The 20,726-nt window shown below is 42.9% G+C and overlaps 1 protein-coding gene across 1 annotated transcript in view; it reads left to right on the plus strand.

Moving 5' to 3' along the window:
- Window positions 1–2,078: 2,078 nt before the first annotated feature.
- Window positions 2,079–20,726, plus strand: part of LOC120540108 (pleckstrin homology-like domain family B member 3) — a 43,849-nt gene continuing 25,201 nt past the window's right edge. The window contains exons 1-4 of the mRNA XM_039770599.1: window positions 2,079–2,378; window positions 6,887–7,213; window positions 7,832–7,966; window positions 18,095–18,232. Coding sequence (XP_039626533.1) covers window positions 6,944–7,213; window positions 7,832–7,966; window positions 18,095–18,232 — 543 coding nt within the window. The 5' untranslated portion in view covers window positions 2,079–2,378; window positions 6,887–6,943. The remainder of the gene's footprint in view (window positions 2,379–6,886; window positions 7,214–7,831; window positions 7,967–18,094; window positions 18,233–20,726) is intronic.

A 20,726-nucleotide genomic window follows, 5' to 3' on the forward strand; every position in this document is an offset into this window, starting at 1 on the left:
TGGCTTCGCCCACATAGTAATGAAATAGGAGAAACTTTAAAAATCAATAGATGTTGCCACTGTATCTGATCGTGTTCAGCCCACGTGGGGAGAAAAGCACATGGCCGTGATATCTCTGGCAGTCAGCAGCTACCCTTTTAAACACACGTAGCTCTGATCTCTCTCAAAAATGTCAAACGTTACTCCTTAACAGTCTCTAGATGATCATATCTGCTGAACAAACAGGTATCACTAGCTATGCGGAGGCGAGGTGCACTCCAACACATGGCGAGATGTAGACCAACTCGAACTGAGGCTGGTGAGTGAATGAGGAAGGCCCCGCCCCCCCTGCTCTCGGCCCACAGTCCCTCTGTTGGATTTGCATAAATACATCATAACCGCAAGTGAACTGTGGTACTTAGCGCGATGAGAGAAGTTACGAAATCAACCGGAAAGTTCAAGCAAAATATAGAAAACAACCAGATCTAAATCCGTTAAGTAATTCTCTCATGAAAAGCGGACAGACATACTGACAGAACGCGCTTGGACCACAACATTTTAAAAAAACGTTTCTTAGCGAGCATCTATGGGCCAAAGGTAACCTACATTCCAAATTTCCTGTCCCAGGTCCTCATGGGTCGAGAGATTTCGTGATGAGTGAGTCAGTGATATTTGGCTTTTATATAGAGAGATTACATAGACACTGCATAAAATAAATAATTCAAGAGAACTGTGACTGAAGCTTTCCCAGTTCGTGTGAGATTGTCCTTAAAGAGGCACAATGGTAAAGCATTAAACCATCTACTGCCCATTGGAAGCACCACGAGTTGTTAATGTACCTTATTATATAGAAACAAAAATGAGTGCAAAAGGTCTGTTGAACTGCCATCCTGTCCTGGTGTTGTCTCTGCCTGATGATTGCTGACTTGTCCTGATTCAAAAGATGGATGGATGAATGGTTGGTATGTTCAGTGAAACCAAATCATTAATTATGGAAACTACCAATTCTAAATCAGTTAACGTCCAATAAAAAGTGGCATAGAAATAATGTAATACACAAGAAAAAAATGTTGCACTACAAGAACAGTGTGCTCTTTGCTATAGAGATCTCATTGAATTGTTTGCTGCTGTCCTATGTGGAGCTTTTAAACCACCGGCACAAATAACAACTAACATGAAAGAACCTTATCATTTTTGGCATACTGTGACAATATTTTCATGTTGCGTGATTGTCTAACCAGAACAGGGTCACCTGGTTTGAGGTGTTGGGATAAGGGGAGGGTGTGTGTGTGTTAGGGGTGGCGATGTGGTAATAGAGCCTATACCAGCCAGCATAATTTGAAAAGCAGTAACAATCCCTGGACTTGGCAACAGCGCTAATTTTTATGATGTGCCATCTGTTGGAATGAAAAATACAATGCATTTTATTACTTTACTTGTTTATCATGTGCCTCAGTTGGATCGACAAATGCAATGCATTCTATTACTACATGCATTACAAAATATATTCAATCGATGGCGTACTGCGAAAGGTCTACGTTGAGTATTTAGATTTCAACCTTTTTTAGATATGCATACATCATTTTCTCTTGATCTCCGTTATTGAACTCAAACCAAACTAATTCTGAAAGTCCGCTAATTGATTTGTATTGCAGTTGATTGGTTTCCATTGGAGGTCAGCTGGACTTTAATAACGAAGCAGAGCATGATGGCTGATCTGTGGTCAGCGATAAGATAAAAAGTGAGAGGTCACTGTCACGGCATGGTGGGGCTCCTCAGTGCGCCGCCCTTCATTTTCTTTAATCGAGATGTCAGCACGGCAGGAATTTCTCATCTGCTACAGGCCCATCGGCTCTTCCTCACTTATACCCCCGCAGCGATGACCCTCTCCACTTACTGGAACTGTTCGGTTTTTCAAAAAACTTTGGAAATGTAATTTCTGTAAAATGTAGGACTGCGGTGAAATTAAGCTCCGAAATCCCATTGGAAATCCCCTGGATTTTGGACCCCTGCTTTGCCCCCACAAGTTTCGCTTTTACTCTTCGCATGGAGCAGACGGCTAAACTGTCCAAACAAGAAGTGTGAGAACTGAAAATAGGAACTCGACGGGCGGAACATTTGCAAGGCAAAGCAAAGCAAAACTCGAGCGTGTGCATGCAAAGCAGTCAGTCGTGGAGCAGCAGCAGCAGCAGAAAGCAAGCCGTCGCGTTATCATCTCGGCCAGCTGCACCGTGTGTGTGTGTGTGTGTGCGTGTTTGTGTGTGGGGGGTGTTGAGATTTCAGCCCTCTCCACTTTAAAACAGGATTTGAAGCGGAGTAACCAGCCGGCTAGCCATCTCGTGAAAACGAAAGCGGTGTCTGCGCTGAGGGCTTCGCAGCGTTCACATGCCGCTCTTCTGGTGAGTGAAACCGGCAGCGATACCAAACCGGTTATTACTACTCGTTTTCTATTTTTACTTGTTCTAATTGTTTATTTGGACGACTTAAGGCATCTCAGATACAATTGGTGACATTTCTTTCTTTCGTTTTTCCAGTTGGTGTCCAGGCAGGTGAAGTGACTTGTTTAGGGTCACACCGCGTGAATAGCGGGATTTGAAATCACAACCTCAAGGGTTTGCAGTCCAAAGCCGCTACGTCACTCTGCTCGAATGAAGAAATCATTAAAGAAATAAATTAAGAAATAAGTAATAAAAATCTATTTTTTGACGCATTTAATCAGTTATACTCACATTTTATGCACGTTTCACAGTGCTTTATTTTTACTTTTAATTTTATTTAATCATGTAACATATCACGAAATGCATTATTCTGTGCCTTATTTTTTATGCTTTTAATGCAATTACAGCACACGCAAAATTAAATTAGCCTTTAAATTAAATCTGTCACTTTCACCAATCAATACACGAGTGCTTAAGTGATTGGTTGAGGAATTCTGGGAGCCCCGCCCCTACTGGGCGGTGTCGGACGATCGAAAATAACTGGCGAGGCGGCCGTATATCCAAACTTTCCGTGGGTGCCATAATAATGAACGAAGGGGTTAATATGACTTATCATGACCTGAACAGTCAAGGGAGACCTACAGAGCTGTTTGACAGTCATCTGCTCATCGTGTTGGTCCCACACTAAGCGAGAAAATTCCTCCCGCCCCTCCTTCACCGCTTTTGGTCAGAGTGTCTGACCCTCCACGCACCCTGTCCTTTTCTAATCTGTAAATCGGTATTAGCAGTCAGACATCTTCTTCCACCAGCAGAGAGTCTCACATCCTCTGCTGTGACACTGATAGTTATGCGACACTGCACTGACCAAACACTGTCACTTACTGACTAGGAGACTATCAAAGCGCCGATCGAACGGACCACAAGTGCAAACCGGACTTGAAATGTTCTCAATATTTTAATATGAAGTTGAATGATAAACGGAGGCTTTTTACTTTTGCACGACGTCTGGTGGAACTGTTGACCACTGCCATCTGCAGCCGAACTTCTGCGGGGTACATTTCCATCCATCCATTGTCCAACCCGCTATGTCCTAACTACAGGGTCATGGGGGTCTGCTGGAGTCAATCCCAGCCAACACAGGGTGCAAGGCAGGAAACAAACCCTGGGCAGGGTGCCAGCCCACTGCAGGTGGGGTACATTTAGTGTATTAAAGCCTGAATGACTTGGTGGGCAATGTGGTGACAACTGACCAACATTTGTCATATAACTTGTGGTGAAGGTGTAAGTGGTGTAGCATATCAGGGGTGTGGGAGGCTGGAGCACATCCCATCAGCACTGACTGCAAGGCAGAAAACAGTCATAGTGGGGGCGCCAGTCCATCACAGTGTCCACTAAAGCAAACACCCACAAGGACCAGTTTGACATCATCAGCTCTGCTGCCCTGTGCATGACAAAAAAAGACAAAGACACAGAGAGAATGTGCAAACTTCCCATGGAGACAGTGTGGACCTCGGATAGCCACTCTGGATACCTAATCTGTGGTATGCGGGCACCTAAAATGGCTCTTTGTGAAATGCCATAAATGCACGTCAGTATTTTATTTATTTATTTATTTGAATGTCCGGTGGACAACTTTTAAATATGTAGTGAAATTGAAGACCTGACCTTAGTGTAAGCATGTCAGTGGTGTGTGTCCTGGTGCTTTGGTTGGACAGATGAACACCAGCCAGGCACCATAAAAGAGGCTCTGATAAAAGCGAGTGACGCCTGGGGTCCTCACACACACACACACACACACACACACACACACACACACACACACACACACACACAGAGCACAGTGTCATGTTCTCATGCTGTCCATCTGTTGTAAACAACAACTGTGGGGCTGGAAACTACAAACTAGAATATTCTATGAATCCTTCCTTTATGACACTTTGTCATCTTCCTTTCACTTTTGAATATTTTATGCCCTCCTTTGTCCGAGGTGCCGCTTGGGTTTCTTTCTTTTTTTCTTTTTTTTTTGTTTTAATCTTGTTGGGTCCCCCTGGCAAGCAGAGAGTCCTGACTGAGGCGAGGATATACAAAATAAAAAGAGACACATGATGAAGGCGTTCTCTGCCTGGGATGACAGCCATGAGAGACCTGAATAAAGGAAGACCTCACTGGAATTTAAAAGAAGGAGGAAATAAACAAGTAGACTGAAAGAAAGATCAGAGGTGCTTGAAGTCAGCCACACGGCGCTCAGGCATCTGGCTGATGTACGATTGTGACACCCAGAGGAGCTTAGAGAGTGTAAGACACAAGTTACATGCTGGCACAACTGCCATATGTAGTGCCTAACATATCTACGCATTACAGATACCGTCATTCACATCCACTGCTGTTTAAATAATATATGATGCCTATCAAATAGATTATATAGTGCCTTTCATGTCAATACATCATATAAGCTTGTGGCATCACCACTGCAACATTTACAGAGTAGAGTGAAATTCTTACTTGCATTTGCTAATCAACATTCAGTGCCTTTTACATTTGTCTAGTTAAGTAAAGATGCCTAGGATATCCGATTTATACAATGCCGGTCCAAATGTACCTAAATGACTTGTGGCGTCTCTCACATCCAGTCTGTCAGTTACGTACTGTACAATGCCTTTTCACATCTATGATACGTTGTGCCTTTCACTTACTGTATGTTTAGAAGTCTTTTATTTAATATTTCATATCATGCATCATATAAAAAGATACAATTTGTCATATAGTGTCTTTCACATCAATTATGCAGAGTGCCATTCCAAGTCTATCTATATGATATATAGTGCCTTGAATGAGTCTGCCAGTCCTTTATATAATGCTGTAATATACTGTATGATGCCCTTTTCATCTAATATACTGCATATCATATCTTTTATATCTATATATTTTATGTAGTGCCTTTTACATCTGTTTACAACTTTATTACATAATATTACATATTATAAGAATAGACAGATGTGAAAGATATTGTCTGTCATATTGTGTTGTACTGTATTGTTTTTCATATGATTGATAAATAATGTTAAATAAATAAATACAAATGGTGCCTTTGATATCTATCTACCACATTTTTACATAATACTTTATCCTTGTCTTTTATATACTCGCTGTCCTCTCCGGTTCCAATCGCGTTGCAGTGAAACAGGACAAACTTTAAAAATCACTAAAAACAATTAAAAACATTGTATTGAGAATAATTTATATTTATAGCTTTTGTTTCCGAAGAACTCCTGATGTACACATTTTTTGGTTTTGCTATCAGGGTGAGAATGTAGCTGTGATCTCTTTGCCAAAAATGTATAAAGTTGGCAAGGTAATTCTGGCCAAGCTTAAGGTAGGTATGCTCTAACGTCAGACGTTGGCACTGTATCTGATGGCGTTCAGCTCTGACGGGAGAGTGTCACCGGCGTGGGGAGAAAAGCACGCGGATGTGATATCTCTGCCAATAAGTAGCTACCCTCTAAAACACACGGAGCTCTGATCTCTCTCTGAAAAACGTCAAACGTTACTCCTTAACAATCTGTAGATGATAATGTCTGCTGAACAAACAGGTACTTCTAGCTAAGCGGAGGCGAGCTGGCGAGAGGCACAGCGATTCGAAAGGAGGTTGGCGCGTGCGTCAGGAGGGCCCCGCCCCTCTCCCCCACTTCTGAGGTCTCGCCTCCCCCTCCCCTCCGCCCACAGCCTCTCTCTTGGATTCGCACCAATAAATTTGTGCTGCAAGCGAACTCTGATACTTAGCACAATGAGGGAAGTCGCAAAATCAACCGGAATGTTCAAGAAAAAGAGAAAAAACCCGATCTAAATCTGTTAAGTAGTTCTCTTGTGAAAAGCGGACAGACGTTTGATTTATATATATATATATAGAGAGAGAGAGAGAGAATGCCTGTTTATGAATTAAACAGTGCTTTTCACCTATCAATCTGTCATATACTGGGGGTTTTCTCTCTGTTAAATATATAATGCTTTTCATTTCTATTTATTATACAGTATGTAGCGCCTTTCACATCTGGTTACAATGTACATTTTGTCAATTATCTAGACAGCTGGGAACTGAGGATGGGAACAGAGAACACTGGGCTGATCTGCATGGCCAGCTACCACCGTGATCCCCACCATGAGAAGTGGTCTCAGATGAGATGAGATGGGCAGATGTGAAAGATACCATCCATCTGTCTATCTGTCAGATATTGCACCTTTACCATCTGCCTTTTCCAATACCTTTTAACTCTGTCTATCAATTATATAGTGCCTTTCATATCTATCTATCTAGCAATTATATAGTGCCTTTCATATCTATCTATCTGTCTATTACAGTGCCATTCTGTTTTATGTCGACATTGTGCAATACGCTGCAAACCATCTGAGGATGTAGAGAGAACGATGCACAAAGGACAACTGACCATGTTGTGTTTTTTTTTTTTGTCCAGAGTCCTCCATTTTCCAAACTGAGATCGCTTCTTAGCCCAGCTGGGCCAGTCAAGTCTATGGTGCTCTGGGAGATGGCAGTGCAGGCCGCAGAGATGACCGTCATCACGTCTGGGCTCAGCCCTTTACCATCACCATCAAGGCAGAGCCAGTGGGACAAACGCGTGGATGTGGCCGTCAGGGAGCCTCTGCCAAGTCTGCCAGGTGTTGTCTTGAGCTCCGAGTCCAGCCCCACCTCCCAATCCAGCGTGAGCTTTCAGTCCAGTTCCGGAGAGGACACCGACAACGAGGAGACGAGCAGCACAGAGAGCACCCGCAGCAGGGCACCAGTAAGTGGCTGTTTTGTCTGCACTAGAACAGGGTGACACTCGAGGGGCACTTGATTGTATTCTGCCAATTTGTGCTTTACCTAAATATTGATCTGCCATCTATTTTGTCCTGAGGCCATCAGTGTGCCACAACAGGCCCCTCTAACTGACTTACTTTACTCACAGCCCACCAGCAGATCATGCTGCCCGGTGCCCAGCCATTAAATTATCTTCTAATGAGGAGCATGTGATTCTCAGTCCCAAAGGCCAGCTCACCCCAAACAGTTTCAGCTGTTATGACGAGAGCTCACATGGCTGGTGTTATGCCCTGGCGCTGACTGCCAGCCTGTTCACTCCAAGGCTGCTGTTTGTACCAGTGACTCGAGAGTCTGCAAGCTTAAGAATGCTAACCATGCGTGACCCCCATGACATTACCTAAAATATCCAGGCCCCCAGTTGAAGAGAAGACTTGTCTCATATGGCCAGCACTTCCTGTGTCTCAAATCTACAAGTGACCACATTCATTATTTTTCTTCAATTGAAAACACATACAAAGCTGCCAGTCAGCATACGTTGCCCATCACACCTGGCACACTTATAAGTTTCCAGTGATGGTGACTGTCTGCTGTCCCCTTGCAGCCAGAAAAGACGACTGGACACAATCAGCCCAGCAGCCACAAGCTAACTCAGCGTCCCCCGGTGACCACCCTGGCAGCCAAGCTGGAGCGGCACATTGCTGACCTGGAGCAGCAGAGGACCGAGAACAGGATTGAGGTACCCGCCGAATGTGGTCATTGCCCGCCTTGAGAGCAGCCTTTTGGGGGCTTGTTGGTCATGAATGTCTAATAAGGGCTCTGATAAATATGAGCAGGCAATAGCATGGTGTACACTTAAGAAGGGCACTTTATTAAATTGCATTTGAACATGTTTAAGAAGGTGGCACAGCAGTTTGACCTGTTTGACAGCTTGCTGGTCATTAATGGCTAATATGAACTCCTGACCGAGAAGTGTGTCCTAGTGGTCATATGCCATAAGGATGCCAGTTCATCTGAATGCACTGGCCTGTCCAGTCATGCAAAATGCCTGAGCTCCAGTTACAGCTACACACTTTGGTAAAGACTTCATTGTATTTAAATAACTGGGCTTATTTTGTGTGGAGGGCATTTAAATAAGTCCCACATAAGATAACAACAACAACAACAACAACATTTATTTCTATAGCACATTTTCATACAAACAGTAGCTCAAAGTGCTTTACATATTAAAGAATAGAAAAATGAAAGACATAATTATAAAAAAAATAAATCAACATTAACATCGAATAAGAGTAAGGTTCAATGGCCAGGGGACAGAAAAACAAAAACTCCAGACGGCTGGAGAAAAATAAAATCTGTAGGGATTCCAGACCATGAGACCCCCTGACCAGTCCCCTCTGGTCATTCTACCTAACATAAATGAAACAGTCCTCTTTGGATTTAGGGTTCTCACGGAAGGGCTTGATGATGATGATGGTCACGTAGACTTCTTCCTTTTAATCCGTCCATCATTGTTGGAGCATCATGAAGCTTTGAGTAGGTGGAGGTGGCGCAGGCCACCACCACAAAGAAACCGGAAAAAGAAACAGAAAAGAGAGTAGGGGTCAGTACCGATTTTAGAGCCACCATGAATAGTTATTATGATGAATTGAACATACAGAGTATCAGGATTAAGTTAAATTACGATTAAAATGAAGTTATAAAAAGGCCATGTTACAGTAATGTGTTTTCAGCAGTGTTTTAAAGTGCTCTACTGTATCAGCCTGGCGAATTCCTATTGGCAGGCTATTCCAGATTTTAGGTGCATAACAGCAGAAGGCCGCCTCACCACTTCTTTTAAGTTTTGTTCTTGGAATTCTAAGGAGACACTCATTTGAGGATCTGAGGTTACGATTTGGAATATAAGGTGTCAGACATTCCGATATATAAGATGGGGCGAGATTATTTAAGGCTTTATAAACCATAAGCAGAATTTTAAAGTCAATTCTGAATGACACAGGTAACCAGTGTAGTGACATCAAAACTGGAGAAATGTGTTCTGATTTTCTTTTCCTAGTTAGGATTCTAGCAGCTGCATTCTGCACTAGTTGCAAACGATTTATATCTTTTTGGGTAGTCCTGAGAGGAGTGCGTTACAGTAATCTAGTCGACTGAAAACAAACGCGTGAACTAATTTCTCAGCATCTTTCAGTGATAAAGAGGTCTAACTTTACTTATGTTTCTTAAGTGAAAAATGCTGTCCTAATGATCTGATTAATATGTGATTTAAAATTCAGATTACAGTCAACAATCACCCCTAAGCTTTTTACCTCCGTCTTGACTTTTAATCCTAATGTATCCAGTTTATTTCTAATAGCCTCATTGTATCCATTATTGCTGATCACTAAAATTTCAGTTTTCTCTTTATTTAACTTGAGAAAATTACTATTCATCCATTCTGAGATACTAGTCAGACATTGTGTTAGTGAATCAATAGAATCAGGGTCATCAGGTGCTATTGATAAGTACAGCTGTGTGTCATCAGCATAGCTGTGGTAGCTCACGTTGTGCCCTGAGATAATCTGACCTAACGGAAGCATGTAGATTGAGAATAACAGCGGACCCAGGATAGAGCCTTGTGGAACACCATATTGGATATCATGTGTCTTGAGTTGTAATTCCCACAACTAACAAAATATTTTCTCCCTGTCAGGTAGGATTCAAACCAATTTAAGACACTGCCAGAGAGGCCCACCCATTGACTAAGGCGATTTCTAAGAATGTTGTGATCAATGGTGTCAAATGCAGCACTCAGATCTAAGAGGATGAGAACAGATAAATGGCCTCTGTCTGCATTTACCGCAAGTCATTTACTACTTTAACGAGTGCAGTTTCTGTGCTGTGATTTGTTCTAAAACCTGACTGAAATTTATCAAGAATAGCATGTTTATTTAGGTGGTCATTTAACTGCATAATGACTGCCTTCTCTAGAACTTTACTTAAGAAGGGCAAGTTAGAGATGGGTCTAAAATTTTCAAGAGCTGAGGGTCAAGATTATGTTTCTTAAGTAGGGGTTTAACTACAGCAGTCTTAAGACAGTCTGGGAAGACCCCAGTATCTAGTGACAATTTACTATGTCAAGAACATTATCAATTAGCACGCCTGATACTTCTTTGAAAAACCTTGTTGGTATCGGGTCAAGGGCGAGGTGGAGGGTTTTAATTGAGATATTATTTTTGTAAATCAGGTAAATCTATCCTAGTGAAAGAGTTTAATTTGTTTATAACAGGATGTTGGGGTTTAGGGGATCCTTAGTGTTGGGGAGATATACTATGTTATTTCTAATATCATTAATTTTTGATTGAAGAATACAGCGACAGCCTCACAGGTTTCACTGGAAGCACTTAGGAGGCATTCCTTTGAGCTACCTGGGTTTAGTAGGTGATCAATTGTTGAAAATAAGACTCTAGGATTACTAGCATTGTTATTTATAATATTAGAGAAATAGCAGCGTCTCTCAAGACGGACAGTGTTATTGTATTCTGTTATTTTGACTTTTAATATTTCGTGGTGGATAGTAAGTTTACTCTTCCTCCATTGACGCTCAGCTCTACGGCATGTTCTCTTTAAATCAGACACTCTTTGGGTCTTCCATGGTATAACAATGCTAGAAGATTTTTTCACTGTCTTTTCAGGTGCAACTATGTCAACAGCAGCTCTCACTTTAGAATTAAATCTTTCCACCTTACTATTTACATTGTCCTTGATATCTATCTATCTGTCTATTACAGTGCCATTCTGTTTTATGTCGACATTGTGCAATACGCTGCAAACCATCTGAGGATGTAGAGAGAACAATGCACAAAGGACAACTGACCATGTTGTGTTTTTTTTTTTTTGTCCAGAGTCCTCCATTTTCCAAACTGAGATCGCTTCTTAGCCCAGCTGGGCCAGTCAAGTCTATGGTGCTCTGGGAGATGGCAGTGCAGGCCGCAGAGATGACTGTCATCACGTCTGGGCTCAGCCCTTTACCATCACCATCAAGGCAGAGCCAGTGGGACAAACGCGTGGATGTGGCGTCAGGGAGCCTCTGCCAAGTCTGCCAGGTGTTGTCTTGAGCTCCGAGTCCAGCCCCACCTCCCAATCCAGCGTGAGCTTTCAGTCCAGTTCGGAGAGGACACCGACAGCGAGGAGACGAGCAGCACAGAGAGCACCCGCAGCAGGGCACCAGTAAGTGTCTGTTTTGTCTGCACTAGAACAGGGTGACACTCGAGGCGCTATTATAGCTGGCACTATAAACGGACTGATTGCTTAAAATGTTTGTAAGTTTTAAAGCTGCTGCGAATCAAAGAAGCGTTTTTAACAATATGCTTCTCATGAGTGTTTTTTATCATTATTTCTATATTAAAAAGTAGAAGAAAATGGTCTGATAGACCAATATCAATGATCTGTTTTATATCAACTTTCAGTCCTTTAGTAATCACTAAGTCTAATGTATGACCTGCTTTATGTGTAGGCTGATTTATGAGTTGTCTCAAATCAAAAGAATCCAGGAGGTTCATAAATTCTTTTACTTTTAGATCACACTGATTATCTATATGAAAATTAAAGTCGCCAACTATTAGGAGTGTGTCATAGTTAGTAATTAAAATTGACATTAAGTCAGAGAATTCCTCAAAAAACGACGCGTTATATTTAGGAGGTCTATACACGGATAGTATTAGAACTTGAGAATCTCCATGAATAACAACGGCGAGATACTCAAAGGACTTGAACTTACCAAAACTGACATCTTTACATTTTAATCGGCTCGAGTAAATGTTAGCCAATCCGCCCCCCCTTTTTCCCTGGCGGTTTGAATGAGTAAAACTGTAATCCGGAGGCGCAGATTCGATTAAAACTGACGCGCATCTGAATTCAGCCATGTTTCATTTAGTGCAATAAGATCTATTTTTTTATCACTAATAAGATCGTTGATAAAAAACGTTTTGTTAGTTAAAGCTCTGACATTTAATAGTGCCATATTTAATGTTTGGAGGTGCAGAGATGAGTACTATGTGCGTTATTGTTATTTGGAATAGGAACTAAATTATTATTATTAGCGCCGCTCTGTGTATATTTTTTGTTTAATCTGCGATCTGTTTTTATAGTTTTAATACATTGTTCCTCTAAAATAGTGATTTTAATTAGATTATTGGAGTTTATGCCGTATTTCCTAGGTTTTCTACGTGCATTGAGATTGCTTATTACAGTATTAATGGTGTGAACTTTAACGGAAGACTCTATTAAACATTCATCATGTCCTGGCACAGCAGTATTATTTCGGAAGGAGTTAAGAGCAGAGATAGATAGTCAAGAAAAAAAAAAAAAAAGATGGCACCAACTGCCCTTTGTGGTGGTTTCTATGGGCTTGTTGGGCATTAACAGTTAATATGATCTCCTACTGTAGAAGTGTGGGTTAGTGGTTAAGGGGATGGGTTATACAGTATCCCACTTGGATGCCAGTTCAACTGTTGGCACTGGGCTTCCAAGTCACAACATGCTTGGGATCCACTTACATGAAAACCAAGGAAATGCACTTTACCATCACATACATCGTGTTAGGAGGTTTCTGAGAAGATGGCACTGCTGACTCACACAGCTTGGTCTGCTTTTTGCATGGACTGTGTCTGGGGGGCTCATTGGTCATTAACAACATATACAGTATGTACAAAAAGCAAGGCCTAAGGGTTAAGGAGCTGGAATATGTGCCACAAGGATGCCATTTTAACTGTTGACACTGGGCTGTCCAGTCACTTAACATGCTTGAGCTCCAGTTATACGTAAATAGACATCTATCATTGGCATACTATGCCCTGAAGAAAGGCACTATATTTAATCAGTTCATTGTTTTTGAACACTTTTGAAAAGGTGGCACTGCAGACAATGCCCCGCTGACTTCCAACACTTTGACTGCCCTTGGCATGGATTCTATTTGGGGGCTCATTAGTCATCAACAGCAAATATAAACTATCCGAGCAGGGTGGCATGGCAGTGAAGGGGATGAGTTATATGCCACAAGGATGCCAGTTCAATTGTTGGAATTGGGCTTCCCTGGCAATCAACAAGCCTGAGCTTCTGTCAGTTACAGACTTTGGCACTCCTGTCTAGGGAGGGTGGCCTAATGGGTAAGGAGCCCAGTTTTAGAAACAAGGATGCCCGCTGAACTCTTGGCACACATATTTGGGCTCCTGCTCCATGCTGACAGACATTGGCAGGGTATGCACTAAAGAAAGCTGCTCTATTCAATCAGTTGTGTTTGCTTTGTTTTGGGCACATTTGAGAAGGTGGCACAGCAGTTGGCACTGCTACCTCTCTGCCCTTTTGTATGGGGCTGCATGCTTCCCTGTGTTCATGTAGACTTCTAGCACTGTCCCCAGATTGGCGGCGGTCTCTTTTTTTGGGATGGCGTGGCACCTTGTCCAGGGTGGGCTGCTGTTTTCAATGATTCCTCTGTCATTTGATAGGTTGGCGTGGCTGTTTGTGTCTTAGCTGTCATATTGCCAGGAGGATTCGTTAGGAACTGCTGGAGGACACCCGGTGCAGCGTGCTTGGACTTGCTCATCAACGGCCGGGCTCGTTTATTCCGAATGCTCTTACTTAATCACAGCAGCTCAAAAATAAATAAAAAAATATTAGAAAAGAAAAAAAAAGAATTGTGGCGGCTTACAGGAAGATACAAGACGGAAGGAGGCCGACTTTCCCAGTAGCCATTAAATGAAAGGAATGTAAGGTGGGAACTTCTAGAAGGTTCTCAGCTGGGATGCAGCAGTGCAAACCCCTGAGCTGCACCATTTAAAAAAAAAAAAAAATAACAACATTCTCAAACTGGCTTATCCCGGGTAGGGTCATGAAGTGCCAGAGCCCAGCATGGGCACAGGGTGGGAGCCTGCCCTGGTCAGGATAGGATACCAGTCCATCACAGGGCCCAATTTATCTTTGCAGTTGTGGGAGGAAATGACCCTGAAGAGGGTGCCAGTCCGTCAGATGGCTCACACACACAAACCCACACAGTGAATGTGGCACTGCCAGCTAACCCAGGGTGGGTATGTTTGGGATGTGAGATATCAACTGGAGGATGAGAAGGAAAATCCAGACAGCCACCCAGCATCATCAATCGTTTGGGGGTCCTTACCAGTGAATATGAATCTCCTGGCCTATTGGTTAAAGTGCTGGGTCATATACCACAAGGATGCCAGTTTAGCTGTGGGTAACTGTCTGCCCACCCACTGAATACGCTCAACTCTAGTAAAGAGACATTGGCACAGTGTACAATAAAGAAAGGCACTATATTCAATCAAATGTGTTGGAGAAGGTGGCAGAAAAATGGCACTACTCACTCACAGCACTTGGCCTACCTGGAGTCTGTCTAAGGGCATGGCGGTCATTGACCGCTAATACAGGCACCTATCTGAGAAGGGGGTCCTAGTGGTTAAGGCACTGGGTTACATGCATGCCAGGTTCAGTTGCTATCACTGGCCCTCCTAGTCAATCAACATTTCTGGACTCCAGTTACACACCTTGGCATGATGCTCATTCTAGTCAAAAAATTGGTCTTGAGAAGGTGGCATAGAAGATGACACCACAGAGGCGCATCACTTGGATGGGCTTTTGTTTGGGGGTACTGATTGGTCATTGACCACTAATACGGACTCCTGTCTGAGGACTGTGGCCTAGTGGTTAAGGCACAGGGTTACAAGGATGCCAGCTCAGCTGCTGGCACTGGTCTTCCCAGTAAATCAAAATGCCTGGCTCCAGTTACGGTCATTGGCTTGATGTCCATTACATTTAATACATCAGGCTTGTTTTGTTTGGATGTGTTTGAGAAGGTGGCACAGAAGTTGTTACCGCTGACTCTGCACTTGAAGTGCCCTTTTGTAACCCTGAATGTGGTGCCAGTCTCTCGCAGGGTGTGCTCAAGCACACACCCACAAGGTGTACGTGGATCTGCCAGTTAACCAAATGCACACACAACATGAGGAGAGTTAAAAAAATGAACACGGGCAGACAGTGGAGGACCTGACGTTGAAGTTGAAGCCCAGACACCCGCCCTGGTGGGTGCTGTGCCACTTCTAATACTGCACATTGCTCTGTCTCCCATAACTCCCCAGGATATCCCAGTAGTTTGCTTCTGTGACCAGACCAGTGGCTTCTTCGTTACCCTCTAATGGCCTTTGGTTCCTATTTTGGTTTCATTTCCAAGATGTGTTTTTTCCAGACGCTTCTCTCTTCTCCGTATTTCTCCACTTCATTCTTGTCCTACATTTGTTTCTTTCTTTCTTTCTTGGAATGAACTTTCCCAACTGTGGAAAAACGAGCTGCTTAAAAATAGAAGTGAAGGCGATGGAGAGGTCTTGGCTTATCTGCTTATCAGAGCTCTTAGGACTGTTTCCAAATTAAGCAGGCAGTTACCAGAAATGTTCACTGAACAGCAGGCACAACGTGCCAGTGCATCAAAATGTGTGGGATGGGCTCTAAAGTGAAAAGCGGCCAAGCGGGAAATCTGCAATGGACGGCCGTTAAATGGAAAATAACTGGGAATAAAAACAGCTATAGGTAACGTCTAACCAAAGCTATGTGCCAAACTGTTAGCAAAGTCTGACAACGGGAGTTTCGGCAGACAGAGGGGCTCATTTAGAGCCCCCTCAGTGAGTCAAAGGTAGTGCACAGGGAACTTTACATAGTATAGCGCCTTTCCAGAATTAATGAAACCTCAAGGCACTTGAGAATGGTAGACTGCAATGGAATGGAAATGTCACAAATCCAAGTCCTGGCAGATCAAGTGATTCACTCTGGGAGCCTTGGTGATTCATCTTTTTATATCCATAATGAAATAATCAGAGCAGAAGTCTGAAAACATAGAATGTGACGAAATTCCAAATTTCAAAAATCCAAATCCTGGCTGATTAAACAGATTTACTCAGGGCCACTAAGTGACTCAATGGCAGTGTGGGAATTGTACTTTATATAGCGCCTTTCAATAATTAGTGAAACCTCAAAGTGCTTTATGAAAACGGCAGATTACAATGGAATTCAAATTTCAATAATCCAAGTCATGGCAGATTAAGTGATTCGTTTAGAGTTACTTGGGGAGTCAAACAGCAAATCCTGTGACTTTATATAGTGCCTTTCCATAGTCAATAATGGATTCCGACTTTCAGAAATCGCTCAGGGTCACTCAGTGAGTCAAAGCTCGTGAATCAGCAGTGACTCAGGGGTCTTTATGTGGTGCCTTTCCATGAACTGCACACTTGAGTATCTTTAATAAGACCAGTAGAGTACAGAGGATTGCAGATTTCAAAAATTCAAGTCCTGGCAGTTTAAGTGCCTTACTGACTTCTCAGTGGGTTGGTGCTCAAGACTGAACTGGGAAACCTTTGCACTTTATATAGCGCCTTTGTAACGGAATAACTCTTGATAAAAGTTTCCAAATGTTTACAGAGACCTTTTTGTCCCAGTAAGTTACAGGATCAGAGTCTCTCAGTCAGTATGACTAAACTGAACACCTTTTGACTTTATATAGCACCTTTCCCTAATAAATGCACTACAGTGCCTTACAAGTCCTTTATGGTACAACTGATTACACTTTTTTTCTGCAGTGCCATTCCTGGCAGAGTAGCCCACCCATTGTTTGAATTTGAATGAGTAAAGTGAGGAAGAGAAGCATGAAGGCTGTGACCTTATATAGCGCCTTTTCCACAAAGAGGTTTTCTCAGCATGTTACACTCCAGTGGTTTCCTCTCTTCTTGCTCCATTCCATGCAGGATGCTCAGTGCACTCACCTTGTCCTAAGCACACAAACACAAATGCTAATTTTCTTCGACTCTTAAAGATACAGAAAGGTGAAAGCCGAGACAGACTCCAGTTTACTGGACGTTGGTTTTACTGGACTTTTCTGCCTTCTTCCAAGTCTGTTTTTATTTTCTCCTTACTTTTTAAATTTAGTAACATGGTGTTTATTTGTGTGTCGTCTTGAGAGACCACCAGGCAGTGAACTTTAATGCCTGGGAAATGTGTCTATGGGGACTGCAGGGGAAATGTCTGTTTATACTTCAAAATGAATAAATAAATGACGCTTTTAAGTATTTATATGAAAGTAATGGCCCTAGAAACTTACCATGTTTCATACATTTTCATCTTGGCCTCTCATTCCTATTAGGATTCACTGGAGCTTTTGCCCGGTGGCTCAGTGGTCTGGACTGCTGCCTCACAGTTTCAAAGCCCGGGTTTAAATTCTGGTCTCAGGTTGGCATGTTCCCTTTGTGCATTGGTGGGTTTTCTGTCAAATTTGGTCATAAAAGGACAGCCCTTTGGTGGTGACCCCCTGACGGTTCCTGCCTTGTGCCCCTTTAAACAAGTGGATGGCTGTATAGGAATCAGGGTAGAGCAGGGGTAGGTGGCGCAGAACTACGGGCTCAAATTGATTTTTTTTATTTACTTGAGGTCTCCTCACACAACTAAAATGGCATAAGATGTGGTGGATTACATTAAAGATTGTGCCCGAGTGTGCCATTCTAGTTAGTGCCCTAGAATGTTTGGGATTGGCACTGGCTCTTTAGAGAGGCTTCAGTTTTCTCTTATTAATTAAAACATTTCATGCCCAGTTGTAATCTCACTTATGCTGTAAAGCGTCTTGAGATCAAATGGCCAGATGCCACTCCATGTTTTGCCCATTGGTCCATTTACTCCTCACTCTTTATTGTGTTTGTTTTCTTGGTAAATATGCCAGCTGAATTATTGTAAAAAATTCAATCCAAGTAACTGGCTTAACCCTTGGGGGGTAATGGCGTTGACATCAGGCTTGACTTGACCTGACCCTTGGATCTGCACCCCATTCGTGTTCCCACAGATGGAGATGGAACAGGCGCTGCTGGAGGCCGAGCTGCATGCTGAGAAAACCGAGCTCAAGAAGGAGTCGGAGAGACTGGAAATGCTGCAGGAGAAGCTGGCAGACATGGAGGAGCGCTACAGAGCTGAGTGGGAGAAGGTGAGCCCAGGATTGAAATACCTTGTGTGAGGACCGCTCTTGCCTTTTATGAATGACTTGATTACTTAGATGGTCCTTCCTGTGATGATTGAGGTACATGGGGTCTCAAGACTCCTCCATTGTGTCAGGTCCCTTGTCAGTTGAGCAGCTTTCTCCCAGGTCATCCCCTTCACTTCAACATCCTAGATGATGGTGGCTTACCAGCTCATTGCGGGTCAACCATGTCCTTTATTCCCCCAGATGGTACCCAAGAAACAAATTGTAGGGCGATCCTTGCATTTCATTAGTTACTTTTTTCAAAATGTGTTCTACATGTGGAATTTTGTTTCATTCAGGTTTTGCCTTTAATGTTACACATTGACTGCAGTGTGGTGGCACAGTAGTTAGCACTTCTTTCTCTGGCTTTGATAACCAACATGATCACCTTCGGTGTGGAGCCTGTCTGTTTTCCTCATAGCTCTGTGTGAGTGAGAGGGTCTCTGACAGCTTGGCGTTCCATCCAGAATGTTCCTCCTGCCCTACCCCCATTGCTATTGAATTAATGGATGGATGGTAGGACCTCATATCGGCTGAGACATACCAGCCAGGCAGTGCAGCTTTCTGCAGAGTTATGGCATGTGTCCAGTTCAGGATGGCAGGGCTGTGTTAATACAGATCTACAGATTTTGTTATTCATTTAAAGTATGAACTACTATACACTCTCTAAAAATGAAGACACGTAAACATGGAGATGGCAAAGCCCTGCTTTACAGCATAACACACAATTCTTCGCATGCAAATCCAAGGTTGCCTGTGTGGACAAAGTGGCAGTTTTTCACAGTGCTGGATGTCTGAACTCATCAGCTTAGTAAAACGCTTCTCTCAAAGTTACTCACTGTTTTCTGCAAAAAGTAATCCATCATTATTGACTTTAATTTTATGTTAATCTCGAAACCAAAATGTATCAGTTGGAAATAACAAGGTAGATGCTCAAATATCCTTTCAGTATTTTAATAACGGGAGAGAATCCATACAGACACAGACACGGCACAATAAACCGTCAGTATGGCCTTGCTCAGTGCGCTGCTAAAGGCTGATTTCAAAGGTACAAGCAAATCTCAAAATGGTTCAGTGCCAGTCGAAGACCACTTGGAGCCTTGGGGGGAGGACCACCCCTCGCCCGCTCAGTAGTCAGTATTAGACTTCGATGACCCTGTCTGTCCCTCACAGTGTCCAGAGCGCACACCCCTTCACTTACAAAAATGCCACTGCTCTGTATACATACCACAAAATGTATGGAACATGCGCTCCTTAGCCTTTATAAACTGGGACCCTTTGGGGGACAGCACACATACAGTACTACTGGACATTGATGACCTTTGCCCCTCTCCATGTAAAGAATGCTTGCCCATTTTTGTACATAATTGGCACCCCTCTGTGTACATAACACAGACTTTATGGAGCGTAAACCCAATTACTACTTGTATTCAGTTGTATATTTTTCCTAGCAAGTCCTAGTAATGCATCTTCCGGCGTTCTTGGGAGTCCTTCATACAATGCATGCTCTACATGCCCCCCTACTTGCACTCGTACCCGGACTGATGTTTACTCGACTATGCTGACCTCTTTTGTCAGTCGCTTTTGATAAAAGCGTCTGCTAAGTGAATAAATGTAAATGTAATCATAATGTAACGTTCGCGATCCGGGCCTGGAAGAGATCCGCTGCTAGGTGGCCACGAGGGGCGGGGCCAGCTGGGGCACTTGGGTATCTTTTTTTTTTTTATTATTGAACTTTCTCAAAATCCTAAAAGGCGTACATCACGCTCTGTTTTATTTATAGTAACGATAGTGGAATTTCCCCGAGAAATGTAATTGATGAAGTGTAGTAAATTTCAATGAAATTTGTTTCATGGTGGCACACGGACACGCAACTACGACGAGACGTGCTTTGCATTTTAGTTGAACAGAACAGATAAAAACCAAATGACCAAGTCAACGGGATATGGCAGACGAACTCATGCTTAGTTTGCTTTTGTAAATACGTTTAATATTTGATCTGCTGCTTTGTGCGGACCAAGAAGCCTAATCGACACCGACCACGTGCTTCTCCCAAAACGCCGATTGGAAATTTCCTGTGAAAACAACGTAGTGAGAAGGCGAGAAGTGACGAGTGGGATTTCGAAAATCCCATGACACGTCAACACAGCCCGTGTCTCCAGGAATGTAAACCGGGAGGGTGGTCTGTGTGTGAGCAGTTTTTCTCTTAATATAATTTTCAACCTACAGCACAGGCTAACTTACAACAATACATGTAAAAATGACAGTATATATAAAATAAATACATGACAGTTAATCACCAATGTTGGTTTTCTTACCTTGACACGACAAACAGCGCTGCATTTTATGGCAAGGGGCTTTGAGGATGACAGGATTTTAACTGAAGGTGCACCCTTATTGAAACAACCTGCGCTGGATGTGCGCGAAGTTCCCCCTACCTCCGTTTATTATTCTGTAC

The sequence above is a fragment of the Polypterus senegalus genome, chromosome 12 (genome assembly GCF_016835505.1).
Source record: "Polypterus senegalus isolate Bchr_013 chromosome 12, ASM1683550v1, whole genome shotgun sequence".
NCBI lineage: Eukaryota > Metazoa > Chordata > Cladistia > Polypteriformes > Polypteridae > Polypterus > Polypterus senegalus.